A 20,683-nucleotide genomic window follows, 5' to 3' on the forward strand; every position below is an offset into this window, starting at 1 on the left:
AGATTTATGAGCTTTGCATTCGAGAGTTGGGCATCCCTAAATAGTACTCACTCTTTCTCCTTGTGTGTTTACTTTTCCAAGTAATTTAATTAAATATATACACGTATTAATTACAACTGAATTAAATACAAACATAATAAATGATGTATAAATCTCATTAAAATACTAATTATAATTTAATAAATTTTATTATAAAATTATATTAAATAATCACGGTGATTTGATTCTAAATTTACTAAAAAGTTATTTTGATACAAATTCTAAAATGTAAATAATTACGTTCATTGTGAAAAATGCTTTCAATTGAGTATAATTTTCATTATATTTATTGAAATATTTATTTTGATATGTAGAGATGATTAAAGTGAGTGTCTCACAATGTTTTACATTTACGTAAAAAAACATTTTAAGAAAGTTATAAAACTTAGACTATTAAATCCATTAAGAAACATATATTTGGAAGAGTCGTTGTATATATTAAAAACACCTTTTTAAAAAAACTACTAAGAGATAAGTTTGTATAGTCTGTGATAACGAGTGTGTATGTACATAGTGATCGCGAGTGCATTTGAATAATCAAAACAAAAGTAATGGTTATTAAGTAATATAGTATTATAAACGACATGAAAAAATAAAAAACACGTTAAATTTTTCTTTAATATCTTTAATTAAATATGTATAAGTCAAATATAAAATATTGATTATGACTAACCAAATACTCTGTATTACTTTTAGTTAAATATTTTATATGTTATCTTTTAAATACTTTGAAGTTAAACATAAAAAAAAAATATTTGAGAAAGTTCAACCTATTATATTTACAGGTAATAAACTCTTAAACATCGTTATATATAATTATTTAAAAAACAAAAGGTGCAAATTTCTCATAAATATGTTTGACACATATCACGTGCAAGACACAAACAAAACATTTAAATAAGTTGAGTTTGAACTCTATACGTTTGATAGATAAATGTCACATGTTATACATAAAAAAATTAAAAATTACATAAAATTATGTTCACATCATTTTGAATAAATATTAATTGATTTGAGACATAAAATATCGTGAAATGATATAATTTGAGAACTTATTGTTGATTGTTGTATTACTCGAATAAATTTTATTTTGATTAGTGTGATATTTCACCAGTCACAAATTTATTTATAAAACGTCGATCATGCATAATTAATTATCACTTATTAGTTTTAATAAAAACTCTTATGTATTTTATTTTAAAACATTGAAGTTAAACCTAGAAATATTAAATTTGAGAAAAAATTATTTATAAGAGAAAATATTGAAGGTTATATATGAATTATATAATTTTTCTTCAATTATAATCATAAAATATTAAAACAGGCCGCGCGAAGCGCGAGATACTACCTATTATATATTATGCCTACTATAAAATATAAGTAGATATACTTTAGTATTTACAAATTTAATAGTTTCTGAGTTTGGAGGCAATAAGAAAATTTAGTGTGTGTTTGGCCTAGCTTGAAAAAGTGTTTTTGGGCTCAAAAACACATTCTGGTCAAACATATTATTTTCTAAAAGTTAAACAAAAAATTCTCAAAAACTAAAAATTCATATTTTTGCCCATAGAAATAGAAGCAGCGATTTGTTGCTTCTGCTTTTGAAAAACACTTTTGAAAAATTAAACTTGAAAAACAAAAACTCATTTTTGAGAATGGAGGCCAAACATGGTCTTAATAGTTTTGGCCAACACTACCCATATTTAGGTGGTGTTTAGCCTTACTTATTTAAAATGACTTTTACTTTTTAGAAGGAGTTTCTTTACAAGTTACTTCTTGAAAAAAATCGGAGTGTTTGGCCAAACTTTTATAAAAACGTTTTCTTATAATTTTGATGTGTTTGGCCTAGCTACTTTTATCCAACTTTTTTGCTTTGTTTATTTTTTACTTTATTAATTATACAATTTATATTATTAATCTTCATGTGATGAAAATTTGTTGATGAACCATTTAAATTCTCCTAAATAAAAAAATGATGGAATTAATATTAGTAGAAGTAGAAGCATAAAATAGCTTGGTCAAACAGCACCTTATTAAAGATGATGATAATTTTTTTCGTCATGTGCCTCGAGAAATTGCAGCAAGTTATAGATGAATGAGTAAGTTATACCGATTGGTTACCTATTACTATTTACAAGGGCGGTCCCTAGATCTCGAACTTATTTTTCACGGACGATATGATACTGTTTGCAGAAGCTAGAGTCGATAATTTTCTTTTCTCCCAATACCACGGATTCTATTAAAAACGATATCACGAATGTTCTTGGTTTCGAATCTACGCTTGACTTGGGTACGTATCTAGGCATGCCTACTATTAATGGACGAGTTACTAAGGCGACTTTTGCTCACCTTGAAGACAAATTCATTAAAAGGCTAACTGGATGGCAAACTAAACACCTATCGTTAACGGGTATGAGTACTTTGGTTCAATCGACTTTGTCTACCTTGGCTAACTATAGTATGCATACGGCCAATTGCAAGCTTCCGAGATCGCTTTGTGATAATATTGATAGGAGGACTAAACGCTTCTTATGGGGGTGGGGCAGTGAGGAAATAGTCTCACTATAGACGAATATAGACGGATATATTCGTCTAAAGTGAAAGACATGTCAAATATGTTTAAAGTGATGACTTTTTTGAACCCCACCATACAACTTATTGCTTATCTTATGCTTAAAATGGGTGGATATTTGACCCGTTTATAACTATAGACGGATATCTCTTATTTGCTTTTACTTTTAATGACAATTTGTGGGAAAAGAAAAAGGTCCATTAATTAATTAGGAAGCGGTTCAAAGACCCAAGTCCCTAGGTGGCCTCGACATTCGCTCATCGAGACAGTCCAACGCAGCCTTCTTAACGAAGCTGGGATGGCGGGTTTTATCCGAGCTATCAAGTCTTTGGGCTTGTGTACTCCGTGCTAAATATTGTAACGGAAGATGCACATACTGACATACATACAATACAATTAGAATCATCTCCATTTCCTAAAAGTAATGGAGGGTCCATTTTCTATAAACGGTGTAGATTTCATCTTGCAACGATTTAACGGATCCGATTTTAGCATGAAAAATAAAAGTAAAAGCAAATAGATAAAAACAACTATATTAAATTGTGTTGTAAGAGGGAAATGAACTCTCTATTTCTTTTAGAAAATGGAGAGGATCCTTCGTATAATTTGTAGAATTATTGTTTTATGGTATGAAACTATAAATTACAATTACTGGTTGATATATACGGATGGGACATGGGAGTATGATATACAGTAGTAATTCACAAGTCAACAATATTTAAGCAGCCCACTTTAGTATTTACTTGTCATATATACCAATTCAAGGCAGGAATAATAATAATTATAATAGAGATTAATTGATGAGATGGAGTTTGATGAGTTGGATTATATATAGATAAACGAGTATGTAGTGGATGTTACAAAAAATTGAAATTGAGAAGAAATATCATCTCCAATATGAATAAAAGGCGTCAGGTAGGAGACGATGCATGTATGTATGATAGGATCAGATGAGAATTGAGATTATAGAGAAATGGCGGGATTGGTATTATTATTGTGAAGCTGGTCCATCAAGGAAGAGATATGAGCGTGATAATCACGTGCTTGCTCCACAGCTTCAACTTCAAGTTCACCTAATTGAGAAGCAAGCAGTTCCTCAGCCTCCTCTGCTATTCTCAACCTTTCCATTACTAACTCTAGTTGTTTCTTCATCATTTCTTCCCTCTTTCTACTCTCTATCAATTCTCTACCCAGTTCTTCATTCCTCTTCTTCATCTCCTCCATTAATATTATTATTTCCACATCTTCCTCTTTCTTTTTCCCTTTTTCTTTTGAGAATATATTATTAGTATTAGTATTAGTATTATGGTTTTGTTGTTGGTAGTTTGATGATTGAGGTATAGCTATTGTTGGTGCCATTTTGTTGTTAGGATTATTATTATTATTTATTATTATTATTATTAAGCTGAATTTGGAAATATTGGATTTGATTGTTAAAGGATGCAGCAATTGCCAATTGATGAGTTTGGATGAATTGGTGAAGAAACAATTGGGGAGGGCATCTAAATATAGGCAACCCAAAACTGTCTAGGTTCAAAAAGTAAAGTGAATTCTCTCTAAAAAAATCCTCTCTAAAAACCTAAATTCTCCATTTTTTTTTTATTCTGCTTTCCATCGATCATCCATCGATGGTAAAAGTTCCACAAAAGCTTTCTTAAACAACTAATATTATGCAGATCTATCTTATTTTCAATAATAGTCTCCCTTTTGGTGAGATCTGTTGTTCCGTCCCTTCTTTCGGGGTTTTTCCATTTTTTCGTGGGATTGTTATCAATATAATAAGTTTTAATCGACGAGGAGATTATCAGATTTGTTTCGTGGATGAATACATCAAGACGGCTACACTGTTTCCTTCCATCAAGAAGGATGCAAAGACATCGATTATTCATAGATTCAAGAAATTTATGATTTTGGAGCGCAGCGCATTCATTACAGATTTAGATAGTTATTTTGAATGTATTTTTTACGTTAGCAATCTTGATTTTCCTTTGTCTATTTGTTATCTTCATTGTAACCTACGCCTAGTTGATTATTAATGAGATGACAATTTCAAAAAAAACTGTCTAGGTTCAATGTATCTTGTTAATACTCGCTATTCAACTCATGTACTCCGTATTAAACAAAGTGTGTGTATCTTCACGATCTGAATCTCAGATTAATTTAATTGATTATGTATTGGATGAGCTATGCATTTCCGCCATTCATTCAATCATATGGACCCTACCATTTATTCTTTATTAAGGGAAGGGACCCTTTCTATTTCAGTTGCGTGCGTCGTCGTATATATGCGCGCCTCCTCTTTTTCAACTTTAACCCAATCCCTTGAAATGTAGCCACATACTTTTTTCAACCATACATACTTGGATCAAACATCAATAATTCATGTCCTCACCTATGTAAATGTAATCACCCTCATTCCCTCCCTATATATCTCCACCATTTATATTCCTTTTACATTGAAGATAAATATAGTCGTTTTAAAATATGATAACTCATAATATAACTTAATGGAGCACTAGTTAGTTAACATAATCTAATGTCAACTAACTCCCATGTCAACCTAGTTATGAACATCATTAAAATTCATAAATTCACTTCAAAATTCATCAACATTAAAATAAAATCTCCTCTATTGAAATCTCCTCTACATACGCCTCAAACCAATGTTGTGTATATGGTCATTACTATAAGAACCGATAGTCTCAATATGATGTTTTATATATCCCACATTTCAACACGATATCATACTAAAACGAAAAATCTTATATACTGCATTGCATGTAGAGTGTGAGCTTCACATTAGGGGTAAAATTACTCCAAACCAACTATAAAAGTAAATACGCCACATAGTATTTCATGTTTACGAAAGAGAAGATAATTGAACATAATCGTTTATGCTAATAAGTTTAAGATGAAGTTTCTTGAATCTACGTGTGAATACATGGAACCATGTATGAACAAGAACAATGGGGGATATTAAAATCCATTGATGAAGAGATTCGTAAATTGATTTAGGGAGAATTGTTTAGAGAGAGATGATGTAAATAAGATAAATGATTGTATTACCTTATGAATATGTACATAAGATCACTTGTATACAAAAGCATCTCTAGTTATTACTTCTAACTATGGTTAACTAGATGCTCTAGATCAACAAATTATCTAACAAATTATGTTAGTAGACTCTCTCCTATAAATAAATTTATAAATTCGACTACATGTATCTACTTGTGGTGCTAAAATAGCGGACACAAAATAAACTTTAATCAGCAATTTGGTCAAATAGCGTAATATGAGTGTTAAATTGGTTCAACTCTTAGTTATTCATCAGGAAAAAAAAATAGCAGATTAATCGTTCCTACAAAAAAATGTTTCGTATTAGATATAGTTATTGGACGTAAATTGAATCGAGTACCTTAAAATTTGGAAGCAACAAGGTTTGGACTTTGGAATAATAATAATAATAATAATAATAATAATAGCATTAACAATTTTAATTGAATAAACAGAACCAACACTATGAAAGTAGTCCATATTTGTTCTGTTCCCTTGTAGCTTGTACGAAGAGTAGAGATCCACCGGCTCAAAATAGTAGAAAAGCAATTAGGTATTTTATTTATATTAGTTGAGCAAATTTACAACCAGAAACAGAGAATTAAGAAAATGATATATAGTACTTCCTTTGTCCCAATCATTTATTTACCTTTGATTGAAATACTTATAGTAAAGAATATAAAAGGTAAACGAATGAACGAGACGGTTACATATCAAACATAATTATATATACTCGGTATGTAGTTAATAGTTTATGCATGTACAGAAAGCAATTGTACATGACATAGATATTGCGTGCCACACCCAATTACTCGGAATTAGATCAGATATATGAAGAGTTTGATCGGCAGTTGAAGCTCATAAGGTGAGGTTATGAGCTTGAAGCATGTTATGGGCACGAGAAAGCTGTTCCATTAACTGCAAAATACGGACATGATAATCACGTGCTTGATCAACAGCCTCAGCTTCAAACTCACCAAGCTGAGACGAAAGCATCTCCTCCGCCTCCTCGGCCAACCTCGCTCTTTCCAAAGCTCTTCTAAGCTCCTCCCTCATCTTCTCTTCTCTCATCTTGCTTGCTTTTAATCTGCTTTCCAACTCGTCGTTACGCCTTTTTAGCTCTGTTTCTTCCACCACCACCGCCTCAGGGTTTTCATCATTGTTGCGGAACATAATTGCAATGTAAGATAAGATGAGATGAGATGATTGTTTGGAGAGATTGGGTGTCCACTTTATTAGGCAAATAAGAAGCAGGCACACAAGACAAGTAATGTTACCTGCTATGCCCTTATTTATACATTATTATTACATGTCTAGGTTCCTTCCTTCAGTGACTATCTTGTCAGAATGCTGACTTTGCTGCTTCTCATTTTACTAATTTATTTATGGGGCCGTATTAGCAAATTGGCCTCAATTTTGGGATATAATACATCTGATAATCGGGATTAGTGCGGTTTAGAAGGATTCCACAAAGTTGTTAAATGAAATAAAAGGAGTATAATAAGAGAAGCTTGAATCAGACAAACCAACTGTTGAGGAAATCGGAGAGGTGAGTGTGTTCAGGGTTGATCTGCCCTGTCTTAAAATACAAGCAAACACGTGAGATTTGGGGAATACGTTTCCATCATATATGCTTACACACAATTTTAGTTGACATTTTCAGGATCCTAACTAATCACCAGACCCGCTTTTTAGTTTAACCCACATAATTAATCACTTATCTTGGAAGCAATGACCGCGTTAGAAAAGACAATTTTAAAAAAAATAGACAAGACCGTCTGAGCAAAGTTTCATAACAAAACACTCATCATAGAGTAATAATACATACTGGTTAACCAACCACCTATTTACAAGCTTTGTTAGTTTCCCCAACATCTCTACTACGAGTAGTTAACATTCTAATGCAATAAACATATTTACATGACTTATTCTCAATACCTCTCCTTCCACTAAATCTTCCTTCCTTTAATCTCCACAGGCAGAGCTTGACTATCCTTTTGGCTCAACTCTTGGTTTCCGGACTTAGACAGAAGAATGTCTTTCAACTCCCTGTAACTCTTGAGCTCTTCAAGCGCGTCTGCTGCCTTCCGAGGCATCAAGTATGCAGAACCTGTTCCAAAGTTGGTATCTTGTTGGGTGGTCTGCGAGTGGGATGAATAAAAGCTTGAATCTTGACGCAGTGGTGGGGCCGTCCTTAACATGTGTACTAGAGCACCCACTGCCGCATCCTGTGACTTCCGCCCCAATGACAGTCCAGAATTGAAATCGATCCCTTTTTTCCCATCATAACTCTGACTGCATCAACACATCACAAACTTGATTTTAGCCTACTTTGATAGCTTATACATTAAAATTATAATCATACATTTTCACTCTAGCTTGGTTCGTTACACCGTTCCTGTGACAACACTAAATTCAGTCAGCGCTATTTTCAAGTCCCAATTTGTAGAGAATGCTTAACTCAAGCAATCATATTTACTCATCATCGCTAAAACATGGCTGTGATATGAACGCACACGTCTGTCTACCCCCTCCTCTCCTCCCGTTTATAGGAAGAAATCTATCTCAGACCTATTCCACATCCCTTGATGGAAGTCTTGTGCAAGCCTATAAAGCAACATTCCCACCACCATCTCAAATGATACCGTTTCACCCCAACATTAAAACCAATACAGCAATGAGCTCAGGTGATACTGATTTTGTGAGATATCAAGTCCCAACTAGTACAATAAAACCTTGATTTCCAGGGTACTTTTGCTGACAAATTGAAAACCAACATATCCATTCCGGGTCTTTGAATTTTTTTTCTGCACCCCCTCCAAAACCACCCCACAAAACTAAAACAAACATCCACATGTTTTTACTACGTTAATTAAATGCCTCATCAGTCATCACCTCATGTGTCTCGTTTCTAGTGATTGTTACCCAGATTTCAGTTATTTCTGAAATTTGGGACACACACAGCTTTTTCACACTGTTAGCAAAAGAAGCTAGGAGGGAACTCAACTGCCATAATATGAGAATGGGAATTTTGGTTAATTCAAAAACTAGAGCACGCTAGAAGGGAACTCGGCTTTTTCACACGTTTTTCAGTCAAATAGTGATACAGACTTTAGCTTCATTGTCTAGGATCTTCATTTAAATTGCATTTATAGGCGAACAACACTTGTAATGGACTCCAACAATGCCATTATAAATCTAATCCAGCACAACTTCACATAATTACAGACGCTGGAACAATCCTTCACCATACATACAGCAAAATAAACAGAGGTGATATGATAGTACCTAGTTTGGGATTCTGACGTATCAACATCGTCAACATCGAAAGGACATGAGAAATCGCACTCATCTAAATCATCTTGAAAAGATAATTTACTTGAGCTTCTTGAAAATCCTTTATGCGGTGAGCTACCAGAAGAATACAACCCAGAAAATCGTCCAGATTCATCTTGGCTGTCTCTCAAGACCTAACACCAAATGCACAAAAAAAAGGTGAAAAAGGGTGAAGCATATGAAATTCCTTGATAAAAGCCTTTGTTCCCAGTTAACTGTCATGTAATTTATTACCTTTGGACCAATAGATTGGTTTGCCATCCCAGAATAGAAGTCTCCAGCCCGTGAAATGTCTAACTTTCGAGAAACCCTATTTCCAGATGGAGATGGAGACCCATGTGGTGCAGGTTCGGGTCTTGTATTCCTTGGAGAGAAGGGGGGAAGGGAATGTCTACTAGGGTCAGATAAATTCGGAGAAAGATATCTAGGACTTCTGTTCATCATTGGGTGAGGAATAGCCATAGGGGCAGACTCGGGCCGCAGACGAGACTGGCTAGGACTATGGCTAAAGTGGTATGCAGGTGCGGAAGGAGAGGAAGAAGGAGAGAAAGGAGGTGAAAGAGATTCTTCATAAGTGCTATTCTTATAAAGGCCCCTAGACATCTTAAAGTTTTGAGGTCTTTGGCCTTGTCTTCTGGTTTGATACGATGGATCATCATTTGGAGAAAAAGAACCACCATATACGGGTGGAGATCCACTTGAAGAATGAATTTGCATGTGGATGCCACTAGACCAGCTATGAGGGCGTTGGTTGGGCATTGAAGGTAGATTTTGAGTTCCTCTTAATGAGAATGAGGACGTACGAGGTACCCTCTCCATAGATGGAAAAGCCCTCATAGGATCAGTGGCAGGACTACCAACATAATCAGCAATTATCAAAGGAGGAAATGCAGTTGAATTTTCAAGACTAAACTCTGACAAATTTGATCTATAAGATACAGAAACACAAAGTTTACCATTTACACCCTCGACTGGGTTAAAACTATACTGCTTCATCAGTTGCTCCTCCTCCCGTGAGAAGGGATCGCTGAAAGAAGAAATCTTATACACAACATCAACATCACAGGGTTGACTTGAGGTACTAAGTTGCTTGAATATAGTATAAGCAGGCAAATGTCTCATCATTGAGAAGAGACATCGGAAAAGAATGATTGATTTCTGATACATCTTCTTATATAACGAAGAAATGTCGCCAGGATGAACAGGCATCGTCTTGTGACTTTCGTACTGAACCACCCATCTCTCAACAAGTGTCTCAACTGATGCCCCCTCAAACATGTCGCCAAGGTAAAAATCATGGGCAGAGGAATCCTGGGATTCTCGACGTACAACAATTATATCAATAACCATTGGATCCATGAGATTCCTATGCCAAAACTGGAGCTTGTCCAAAGCTTGAGGACGGTCCCCTAGCGCTAAATTGAACCATTTGTCAGTTTTTTTGGGCTTTGAATTGGCGAAGAGATCTCCACTACGATCTAGGGGTTTAAGTGAGGGAATCCTAGACTCGAGTATAACGTGGAGTGTCTTAAGAAGAAACTGAGAGACAATCTGCTCAAATCTTCCATAGTCTGATGAGGAAGTGACATGGAAATCCATAATGTTGTGTGATTAGAAAAAAAGAAAAAAAAACTGAGAAACAATCAGCCTATGCATTAAGAGCAAGGAATGCAAACCCAAATAATGAAATCCTGCAACAAGGAGCTGAGTAGTTGCCCATGTACCAAATCAATCAAGTCGACAATTAGTACTAGATCCTAGTTGAGGGTGGAATAGATGGAGACAAGCTTAAAACACAAACCAAGCTGTTTGTTTATTTAGGAGTATATTTGAATATTGTGATGAGCAAATAACAAGCAAACAGCAGTCAATCAAGATGATGGCTTTATGCCAAATAACAAGCAAACAACTGTCAATACCACATCCTTGGCATGAAAAGATGATGGCTTTATGCCAAATTACGATTAAAAAAATAATACCCAGTTGGTTTTGAATCAAAAGGAGGGAGTTTGACCAGATTCAGCAACACAACAGATGAACATAATAAGAAATTGATGATCAAGATGGAAAAATGATAATGATGAATCCAGGAATAAAGGAAACAACTTTGATGATAAACAAGCAAAAGGGCAAGTTTAATAATCCATTCAATAAATAAATTGAGTTAAATAAAAGGGATAAGAAAGAATATAAAAGTGAATAATAAAGAAACAGATGATGACTTACTACTTAATTACTAAAACAAGACGTGAAATTAATCAAGTGATTGCGTCGAGTAGAGGAATACACAGACCAATAACAATATGATATACTCCGGTGGAGGACTAAGTCAAAGTAACCGGCATTGATGAATGAGGAGGATATTAAAGATGAAGAAGAAAGGCCAATGTTTGGATCAAGGATGAATCATTGATTGAGGCCCGGATGGATTCAGAATTTTATATAAAATAAATAAATACGTTAATTAACTATGACTACCAAGTAGTCATAAGTCATAACTAATAAACACGAACACGAAAACCCGACACACAAAAGTAACGGGTTTGGGTTGAGGTTTAATTACCTATTTATATAAGTGGGTCGACACAAGTACGACACAATATTTAATTGGGTTGAGTTTGGGTTGAACTCTCTAAACACGAACTCGACACGAATAACTTGTTTACTAAATTAATCCTAGTTTTTTCCTGGTCCTACATCACATAAATAGGCTTAAACGTTTCAAATATGGACATGATACGAAAACACGACCCGAACCCGATACGAAATTAACTGGTTAGGGTTGAGGCTTGATGACTCATTTATATAAGTGAGTTCACATGACACGACGCGATATTTAATTGGGCCAGGTTTGGGTTGGAGAGTTTATGACCTGTTTACATGTAACACGAACCCGATTTTGCCAGGTCTAGTACCAGCTAACGTGTGTCTATAATTTACCAGTTTTTAGTAGAGGTGATCAAACGGCTCAAACCTATTAGACCGACCTATGCCGCTTTTTAAAAGGGATTGGGACTTTTATTTTGGCGCAAAAAAACCATGGGCGGCCCAAAAAAGCCAAAGTACTTTTGGGCTTAGCGTTTGGTAAATCGTAAATTCTAGGGTCCGAAATCCCAATTTATCCCATACGGCCCGAGATTGGGCTCGCTAAATAGGCTCACTCATTTGGCTCGGCCCGGTCTAGCCCGCACACATGGGCCCTTTTTATCATCCCGACCCGGCCCAAGCCTGCACGGGACCAACCCATGATCCGCTCTAGTTTGTAGGCCCCTTCTTTAATCTTAATTATAATTCTTATAAGTTTAGTTTAGTTTAGATTTATTAAGTTTAGTTCAGTTTAATTCAATTTAATTCAATTTAGATCTGCACAGTTCAGTTCAACTTATTATTAACCTTATTATTCAATAAGGGGGCGTTTGGTACGGGAAAGGGTAAGGGAATGAAATCAAGAAAGGGTAAGAAGAGGAAAGGTATGGGATCACCCCTAATATTCTTTATTGTTTGGTTGGATATTAAAGAGAAAGGGAATCGTCACCCTTAAAACTAACTCCACCACCTGCCACCGCCATCACGCACCACCTGTCACAACTACCCACACCGAGACCACCAACGGTAGCGTCGCCGACGGCCAACCGTCTTTTTCTCACCGACAACCACCTCGTTGTTCCCCTATCATACGGGAAAAACTTATAGGATCATAAAACCTCTCAATCAAGTTTGCAATTGTAGTCTGCATTATCAGAAAAAGAAACTGGAAGTTCAGTGCTCAGATCTTACCCTTGGAGGCACACTATCCTCCTTTTAAAAACATTCTTCTTAGCAATATAGTTCCAACTTCCAATTTTTTCAAGACTGAGCAAAGAAATCGAGACTTACTTTTCCGCCACCACTTGGGACAACAAGAGCGACTTTGGAACCAGGCTGCAATTTCAAGTTTATTCCCTGGAATTTGCAGGACATTGTCAAGTACCACATTTAGTAAGGACATAGGAGTATAGGACAGTCATCGTGATTAAAGGCAAGTAGTTTTTACCTTGAGGGACCGCCGGCGTCGCCGATGGTGGTTGTGTTGGTGGATATGGTTGACGGTGGGTGTTGGTGGCAGTGGTGGAAGGGAGTAGAAGGGAAATGGGTTATGGGGTTACCGGGGGGTGGAGGGGTATAGGTGAGTGTGGTTTTGGGGGTAAGGGAGGGTATGGGTTACCCTTTGATTGTGTCAAACAAACAACAACAAATGGAATCGTCCCATTTGATTCTCTTTCCCTTTCCTAAAGTCCCCGAACCAAACGCCCCCTAAGTTCAGTAGTTGAGATAATCTCAATCCAAATGAACAAGCTCTTATTGTAAAAAATTCATTTAATGAGTTTGAAATAAAGGAATACCGCCACTTTAACCATTTTCTCTGATCCCTTTCTTTCTTCTTTTATTTTGGAAAAGTGGATAAAAATTTACCTATATTAAATAAAGAGTGGCGTGAATCAATAAATTACGAGTTTAAAAGTTCATACATTGTGGGTTAATAACCTCAATAAAAATTTAAAATATACATTGTTTTTAATTACCAATACTTCATGACCTCATGTAACTACTTTTAAGTTTACATAAATTCTCATTATAAACGGATATCCGTCTATTGTTATAGACGGGTTATATATCCACCCACTTTAAGCATAAGACAAGCAATAAGTTACATGGTAGTATTGGTAGGGCCCAAAAATGTCATCACTTTAAACATATTTTACCCGTCTTTTATTTTAGACGAATATATCCGTCTATAATAAGACTAATTGTTAAGTTTAATATGGAGTAAAAAAAATCCTAACTTAATGTTTAAAATGTACGGAGTAAATATTATAGAGATAAAGTGAATCCATTTTTGAAATAATGGTCAAAAATAAAATATTTGTCGTTTTGGGTCGGTTTTGAAAATATTTGTCAAAATGGAGTCCACCTAGGCTTGGGATTTCTGGACCTAAAACACGCCACTACCAATGACGTGTTTATAATGAGTAGAGAAAGAAACTTCATTAAAAAATGGACTAAAACAAACACGCCATTGGGAATGGCGGGTTTCGGAGGGGAAACACGCCACCCCCTATGGCGTGTCTTATGTAATTTTTTTTTATTTTTTTTAAGTTCAGTCAGTTGAGGAAAAAAATTGTTGTAAAGACACGCCACTCCTAATGGTGTGTTTCCTTCACAAAACACGCCATTAGTAGTGGCGTGTTTCAGGTCTAGAAATTCCGAGCCTACGTGGATACCATTTTGACAAATATTTTCAAAACCGATCCAAAACGACAAATATTTTATTTTTGACCATTATTTCAAAAATGGAGTCAGATAAAGTTAAGATTAAATCCTCATGCTCACTCTATTATACTTAGGTCCTGTTCTTTTAGACTTCTATTTGCTGAATGAATTGAACTTATAGGAATTGAACTGAACTTATAGAAGCTGAACTGAACTGAACTTATAGGAGCTGAACTGAATTTATAAGAGCTGAACTGAATTTATAAGAGCTGAACTAAACTTATATGAGCTGAACTTATAGAAGTCGAACCGAACTTATAGAAATTTTACGCTATATATATATATATATATATATATATATATATATATTAATTTTTCTTACAATTACTACAATAAAAAATAAATTACATATTACATTTTTTTTTCTAACCATATATTTCCATATTATTATCATACTCGTCACTTTCATCTTCATTTTTATTTTCACTAACATCATCGAATCCATCTATTTTTTTAAGAATAATGTATATAGGATAATTTTAATATTGTTTTTTTTTGCATTGATTTTAATGAAAATTGTACTATTTTTTTTCAATTCGTCAATATTAAAAAAACGGTTATGAATTTACAGTTAATATACGTTGTATGAACTTGTCTAAACTGAACTTATAGGAGTTGAACTGAACTTATAGGAACTGAACTGAACGTATAGGAACTGAACTGAACTTATAAGAGTTGAACTGAACTGAATTTATAAGAACTGAACTGAACTTATAAAAACTTAACTGAATTTATAGGAACTGAACTGAACTTAAAAGGGCAAATAGAAGTCCAAAAGAACAGAGCCTTAGACCTGACAAACACCATGACACGAACACGAACACGACATGAAATTAACGGGTTTGGGTTAAGGTTTAATGACCCATTTATGTAAGTGAGTCGAACAGAACAGGACACGAGATTTAATTGGGTCGGGTTTGGGTTGACCTCACTAAACACGAACCTGACACGAATAACCTGTTTACTAAATTTATAGTATTTTTTTTATCCTCTATTTACATAAATACTCCATCACATCCAAACCGGCCAAAAAAACAAGTGTTAGTTTTGGTTTGAATGGGAGGGAGTATATATATTAACTTTTCAAATATCGGGTTTGCTAAAGATCGCCCCTAATTTTACTCATATCGCCCCTAAATATTACCTTTTTGCCCTTGTGTAATTAAAACCCCATTTACGTTCCTTTTTACTCATTTTCGATTTTAAATTTAAAATTTCAAAAAAACCGCTTCATAAATTAACAAAAACAAAACCGTCTCAAAATAATACGAAATAGGGATTTAAATTGAACAAAATTTGACGAATAAAGCCAAAAAACTTCAAACGATCATAACTTTGTGCTCAGGTGTCCGATTGTGACTAATTTTTTTTTTCAAATCACTTAACTCGACGAGACGAACGCAATGCAAAAAAAAAAAAAAAAAAAAAAAATTAAGAAATGGTCCATTCGTGTAAAAAACACGAATTGACCTGCAGCCAATCTTGTGGTTTACACGAACCGGCTGCCAATTCGTGTAATCCACATGAATCGCCTAGGCCCATTCGTGTGATTTACATGAACGGCCAAGGCTTGTTCATGTAAACCACATGAACCGGCTTAGCGCCAAACCGAGTTCGTTTTCACACGAATGGGCCCACTTTCCAATTTTTTTTTTTTTTTTTTTTTTTTTTTTTTTTACCATTGCGTTCGTCTCGTCGAGTTAAGTGATTTGAAAAAAAAAATCGTCAAAATCGGACACCCGAGCACAAAGTTATGATCGTTTGAAGTTTTTACATTTCTAATCGTCAATTTTGTTTCGAATTTAATCGTGCTTGATTATTAATTATCGTAAAATGGGTCACCGTCATTCATATGTTGAATTATCGATAAAAAATAGTTTTGAGAATGTGTTAGAGTAAAGGGCAAAATTGGAAAGTGAAATGAATATTAGGGGCGAGATGAGTAATATAGGGGCGATCTTTAGTAATTTTGTCAAATATTGACGTGACACGACATGAAATAAATGAGTTTGAGTTGAAGCTTGGTGATCAATTTATGTGAGTGGATCGACACGAACACGACACAAAATTTAATTGGGTCGAGTTTAGGTTAAAGGGTTCATGACTCATTTACATCTAACACAAACACGAACACGACATCACACTATCTATTTGACAGATCTAATTGTACTCCATCCGTCCCGATTATTTACTAAGAGTTGAATTTATTATAAGGAAATAGTTGAAATATGAAATAGGTCCGGTGAAGATGAATATGTGTTGCTGCCCCGTTTGTAGAAATCCAATACCAAGCTATGAAATCGAGAGGTATGATTTCCAGTTTGCATAATAATTTTACTAATTAATTAATTAATTAATTAATACAGTACAGTATAAGAAAAATGGAATGGTAAATGCAAAATGCAGGCATGTGAACAAACACTTTGAGGATGATGAAATTGGTAGGGATTTGGAATTAGCTCATCAAATTCAGAATGCCCCTCCTTCCCCTCCTCATTTGGTATGATTTATCCCCCCCAATATTATCAAAGTGGAACCCTAATTAGATTTATACATCATACATTTATACATCATACATGCACTTGGAGTTGTACTATGTGTAACCCTATCTATGGAGTTGTACTTGTTGTATGTGTTGTTGCCAATCAAGATTTTATTTCTATTTGTACTTGGATTTGCAGTTGGATTCAGACATTCCAGAAAGCAGCACTTCCAGGGATGAACCAGAAGATATTGATTTCCAAATTTGTTACATCATAAGCTTACAGACCAAGGCCCTCTTCCACAGAATTGAAGGTGGCTTTATAAACTTACTTAAAACCTGTTTAGAGACGGAAAAAAACGCCACCAGTATAGTCTCTGGATACGTTGATCATTTTCAAAGTATTCCGAAACAGGACATGGGATGGGGTTGTGGATGGCGTAATATTCAAATGCTTAGCTCACACTTACTTAGGGAAAGACCTGAAGCAAGGGAGGTTATGTTTGGAGGTTCAGCATTTGTGCCTGACATTGCTTCTCTTCAAAGATGGCTTGAACTTGCTTGGCACTTGGGTTTTGATAAGCCTGGCTCCATTTATTTTAAGGGCAAAGTTTATGGCTCTACCAAATGGATCGGAACAACTGAATGTGCTGCAGTGTTCCATTCTTTTGGTCTTCGAGCAAAGATAGTTGATTTTGATAATAGTGCCGGAAAGACAAGTGTAGGGAGGGTTTGTGGTCCTATGGATAAATTTGTTGTCAGAAGGAATCTTAACACCCACAATAGTCTGCCCAAGCCTTCTGATGTCTCTTTGCACAATAATAAACAGTACCACCTTCTTATGAAATGGGTTTGGAATTATTTTTGCCAAGACAGCCCCAAAGAATGTGGCAAGCAAAATGTTGTTGTTGTTACAAACAAGATGTGAGTGACTACTGGCTGCTGTCTTGCATGGTTGTTAAATAGTTTGTTCAGTCACCTCTTCTTCAGTTACTAGCTTTTCCTAATTGTTTCTTACTGAGTACTATTTGTTGCGAGCCTTCGTGACCAGGCCCTTATATTTTCAACATCAAGGTCATTCAAGGACAATTGTTGGAATTCAAGCCAAGCATCAAAATAATGGACCGAAGACCTACAACTTGCTGGTCTTGGATCCTGGTCATGTAAGGATAACCCTTATGCTTTCGAGCTTTCAGTCACTCTACCTTTCTTCGTGATAGGCGGTCCTTTCTTCATGTAAACATGAGCTGTCGTTGTTTGTTAGGCTTTTAGTTTACAACTTTTTCCGAAATATGCAGTATCTTTATTTCGAGAGGGGATCCTCTCCATTTCCTCTAATCGAACAATATTTAATCATTATCCACTCTCAACCTTTTCATTCAACTGACCGTTAGATCGTTTTGAGACGGAATCTAGACCATTAATAGGAAATGGAAGGAAATGGAGAGAGGAATAAATGGAGAGAAACTCAATTGCTTTATTTCCAGACTAGTTTCTGTTTTTGAATCTGGTTAAAAACTGTATCTTATATGCTGGGCGCTGTGAATGTGGAACTGTTTCCAGAGAACAGAAGCTTTGGAGAAGTCATTGAGAGAGAATTCAGGATGGCAGAAGTTTATCAAAAGAGGACTTCATACCTTAACGAACCCTCAGTACCAGGTGTGATTATCACAAATTCACAAAAGTTGCATTCAGTGGCACTCACATTTTGTTAATGAGCTTATGAGTTTTCCTGTCCAGCTATGTTATGTTGATCCCGGAATTGCACGAGGAGAGGAGGCGGAACAACTGAAGACTTTGCAAACTGTTTTTCTTCAATCGTAGAGCGGGCTCTTCAGTGTGCTTCTGGCTGGTATCTTCTATTTTTATTATTTTATCTGATCTGCTTCTCTTCCTTTGCCTCTCTCATTTTTTCTAAAATCTTTTTTATTGATCGAACAAACTAAATGGGTTAATCTTAAGGGTTAATTGTTGATTACACCCTTATAAAGCCAACTTTTTGAATCTTACTGCCTTTAATAATTTTTTTTAAAACTTACACCCAATAATTCACTTTTGTTGGAAAATTGCTTCAAATTGAAGAATCCGGTGAGATTGTTTAAAAAGTGACCGATTTACCCCTCACTTATAATACTCCTGCCTTACCCATTTCATGGTTACCGAATTCGCTATGAATACGTCCTTACCAATTCGCGATTCGCTCTTATAGAATGTGTGTGATATGTATTTTCAGTAAGCAACATGATAGAATTCGCTTTTAACAATTCGCGATTCGTAGGGCACCAAGCGAATTCGGTAACCATGAATTAACTCTCTCCTCTTTCATTACTTTTCCACTTAAAACCCCTCACCTTCCATCAAAACACTTCATTAATCAATCATTCAAAATCCTTCCAACTTCTGAACGAAGGTCTTATTGCTTGTGAGATGACATGACGGGAAATGTAACTCTTACATTCAAAACATAAAGAGTATAAGGTGAATGCATAAAGACAGGAGCAATTTCGTTATAAAAAATGAACTTAAGTGACCAAATTTTAAAATGGCCTGATTATTTCACGAGTCCAGCAATTTTCTATCAGAAGTGATTTCTTGTGTATATGTTTTTAAAAAATTTATACAAGGCAGTAATATTCAAAAAGTTAGTTTTACAAGGGTGTAATCAACAATTAACCCTAATCCTACTGTCCTTCTTTGTGCTCTGTTGCTTTACTTTCTAAGAATTTCCTGTGGAAGGAGAAGATAACTTACTCCGTATTGATCTAAGCTGTAAACCTGTAACTGAAGTTGTTTTGGTCATATACACCTTAGACATCAGAAAAAGGAAAACTAGGTAAACTTTGTCCACTGTTTGTGGCACCACGCACAAAAGAGCTGTAATTGTTCATAGGCCATTTGTAAATGATTTTGTTTCAGTTTCAGGATGTTCAAATGACTCAGTAAACTACATGACGTTTGCAGCAGTCTATAAATGTAATTCTTGGTGAAATTTCCATTATAGGTCATTCGAAAACAACTATTATGTACTCTGCTAACACGAGGATAATGATATGCTTCCATTCTAGCACACGTATCTCGGAATAGGCAGTAGTCTGTGATATAATGATGTGTGTCGGCAGGTAGAATTCTGAGCATGTCCATGACACTCAGTGTGTTGTGTCGTTGCCAACAGCTAACAACAATTAGGTTATTGAATTCTGTAGATGCTGAGCCTGTCTGACTGTGTTAAGAAAGGTTTGATGGAGCTGCTTGACACTTTAGGCTAATCCACCATATTCAGAGGCAGAAGTCCAATGTTTTTTGAAACTCTTGACTTCATTTTCAGAGTGACTGAAATCGTGTATGTGATGGACCTGGATGGGTGGAGGTATTCAGGTATTGTCCACATGCTCATTAACCAACATCAAATGGGAAGCGTGTATTAAACCCTGGGGGTCTCAGCTATAGAAGTCATCTATGATCGAGTGGATCTCCATGAAGACAATTATGGATTGTGAGAGTTGATCTCATGAACGGGACAGTAGAACTGTGACCATGGTGTAGTTGAGGGTTTTGTTGAAAAGCGTGTTATCTTTGATAGCTGTAATTGCAATTTGGATCTTGTCCATTTTGTTCACGTTTCCATCCCTCTCATGGCTCCCAGTGGCCCGGCTGGGGCTATTATTTGAGGTGGAGGAGAAATAAAGATTTAAAATGTGTGTATAAGAGGAAATGGGAGAAAATGAAGGAGCTAATTTATGGTTTTGTGCGTCTTAATGAAGAGTAATAATGATGTTAATTTTGGCAAAATGTGGATTCTGATTCTAGTCTGGAATTGGTTCCTAGTATAAGTCCATTCCTAGGACATTTCCTGTCAATTGTAGATGATGCGTCAATATCTTGGTTGCACA

General features: G+C 35.3%; 3 protein-coding genes across 7 annotated transcripts; 1 reads left to right on the forward strand and 2 right to left on the reverse strand.

Moving 5' to 3' along the window:
* Nucleotides 1-6,203: 6,203 nt before the first annotated feature.
* Nucleotides 6,204-6,938, reverse strand: LOC141606906 (protein RESPONSE TO LOW SULFUR 2-like). Its single transcript, XM_074426267.1, has one exon. It carries the CDS (start codon nucleotides 6,836-6,838, stop codon nucleotides 6,524-6,526), a length of 315 nt encoding a protein of 104 aa, XP_074282368.1. The 5' UTR covers nucleotides 6,839-6,938; the 3' UTR covers nucleotides 6,204-6,523.
* Nucleotides 6,939-7,444: 506 nt separating this feature from the next.
* LOC141606903 (autophagy-related protein 13a) lies at nucleotides 7,445-11,540 on the reverse strand. Of its 2 annotated transcripts, XM_074426266.1 has the most exons (4): nucleotides 11,228-11,441; nucleotides 9,236-10,572; nucleotides 8,954-9,135; nucleotides 7,445-7,960 (listed from the first exon to the last, which is right to left on the reverse strand). In XM_074426266.1, the coding sequence occupies exons 2-4, from the start codon at nucleotides 10,358-10,360 to the stop codon at nucleotides 7,615-7,617; spliced, it is 1,653 nt and encodes a 550-aa protein (XP_074282367.1). In that variant the 5' UTR covers nucleotides 10,361-10,572; nucleotides 11,228-11,441; the 3' UTR covers nucleotides 7,445-7,614. The 2 variants fall into 2 exon arrangements, with proteins under 2 accessions (XP_074282367.1, XP_074282366.1); XM_074426265.1 differs by having other exon boundaries at nucleotides 9,236-11,540.
* A 4,802-nt stretch (nucleotides 11,541-16,342) lies between these two features.
* LOC141606910 (uncharacterized) lies at nucleotides 16,343-20,546 on the forward strand. Of its 4 annotated transcripts, none has more exons than XM_074426289.1 (7): nucleotides 16,343-16,618; nucleotides 16,718-16,811; nucleotides 16,993-17,717; nucleotides 17,845-17,956; nucleotides 18,357-18,452; nucleotides 18,534-18,645; nucleotides 19,997-20,546. In XM_074426289.1, the coding sequence occupies exons 1-6, from the start codon at nucleotides 16,560-16,562 to the stop codon at nucleotides 18,615-18,617; spliced, it is 1,170 nt and encodes a 389-aa protein (XP_074282390.1). In that variant the 5' UTR covers nucleotides 16,343-16,559; the 3' UTR covers nucleotides 18,618-18,645; nucleotides 19,997-20,546. The 4 variants fall into 4 exon arrangements, with proteins under 4 accessions (XP_074282390.1, XP_074282391.1, XP_074282392.1 ...); XM_074426290.1 differs by having other exon boundaries at nucleotides 20,119-20,546; XM_074426291.1 differs by having other exon boundaries at nucleotides 19,980-20,087.
* The last annotated feature ends 137 nt before the right edge of the window (nucleotides 20,547-20,683 follow it).

The sequence above is a fragment of the Silene latifolia genome, chromosome 10 (genome assembly GCF_048544455.1).
Source record: "Silene latifolia isolate original U9 population chromosome 10, ASM4854445v1, whole genome shotgun sequence".
NCBI classification, from domain to species: Eukaryota; Viridiplantae; Streptophyta; class Magnoliopsida; order Caryophyllales; family Caryophyllaceae; genus Silene; species Silene latifolia.

What these genes read in the sequence shown, in the direction of transcription:
- LOC141606906 (XM_074426267.1), bottom strand. Translation starts at nt 6,838, where the DNA reads ATGTTCCGCAACAATGATGAAAACCCTGAGGCGGTGGTGGTGGAAGAA.
- LOC141606903 (XM_074426265.1), bottom strand. Translation starts at nt 10,600, where the DNA reads ATGGATTTCCATGTCACTTCCTCATCAGACTATGGAAGATTTGAGCAG. An exon ending in ACCAATCTATTGGTCCAAAG is followed by an intron (nt 9,136 to 9,235) that starts GTAATAAATTAC and finishes ATTTGGTGTTAG; the next exon opens with GTCTTGAGAGACAGCCAAGA. An exon ending in ACGTCAGAATCCCAAACTAG is followed by an intron (nt 7,961 to 8,953) that starts GTACTATCATAT and finishes GTGTTGATGCAG; the next exon opens with TCAGAGTTATGATGGGAAAA.
- LOC141606910 (XM_074426289.1), top strand. Translation starts at nt 16,560, where the DNA reads ATGAATATGTGTTGCTGCCCCGTTTGTAGAAATCCAATACCAAGCTAT. An exon ending in GTTGTTGTTACAAACAAGAT is followed by an intron (nt 17,718 to 17,844) that starts GTGAGTGACTAC and finishes CTTCGTGACCAG; the next exon opens with GCCCTTATATTTTCAACATC. An exon ending in TGGTCTTGGATCCTGGTCAT is followed by an intron (nt 17,957 to 18,356) that starts GTAAGGATAACC and finishes AACTGTTTCCAG; the next exon opens with AGAACAGAAGCTTTGGAGAA.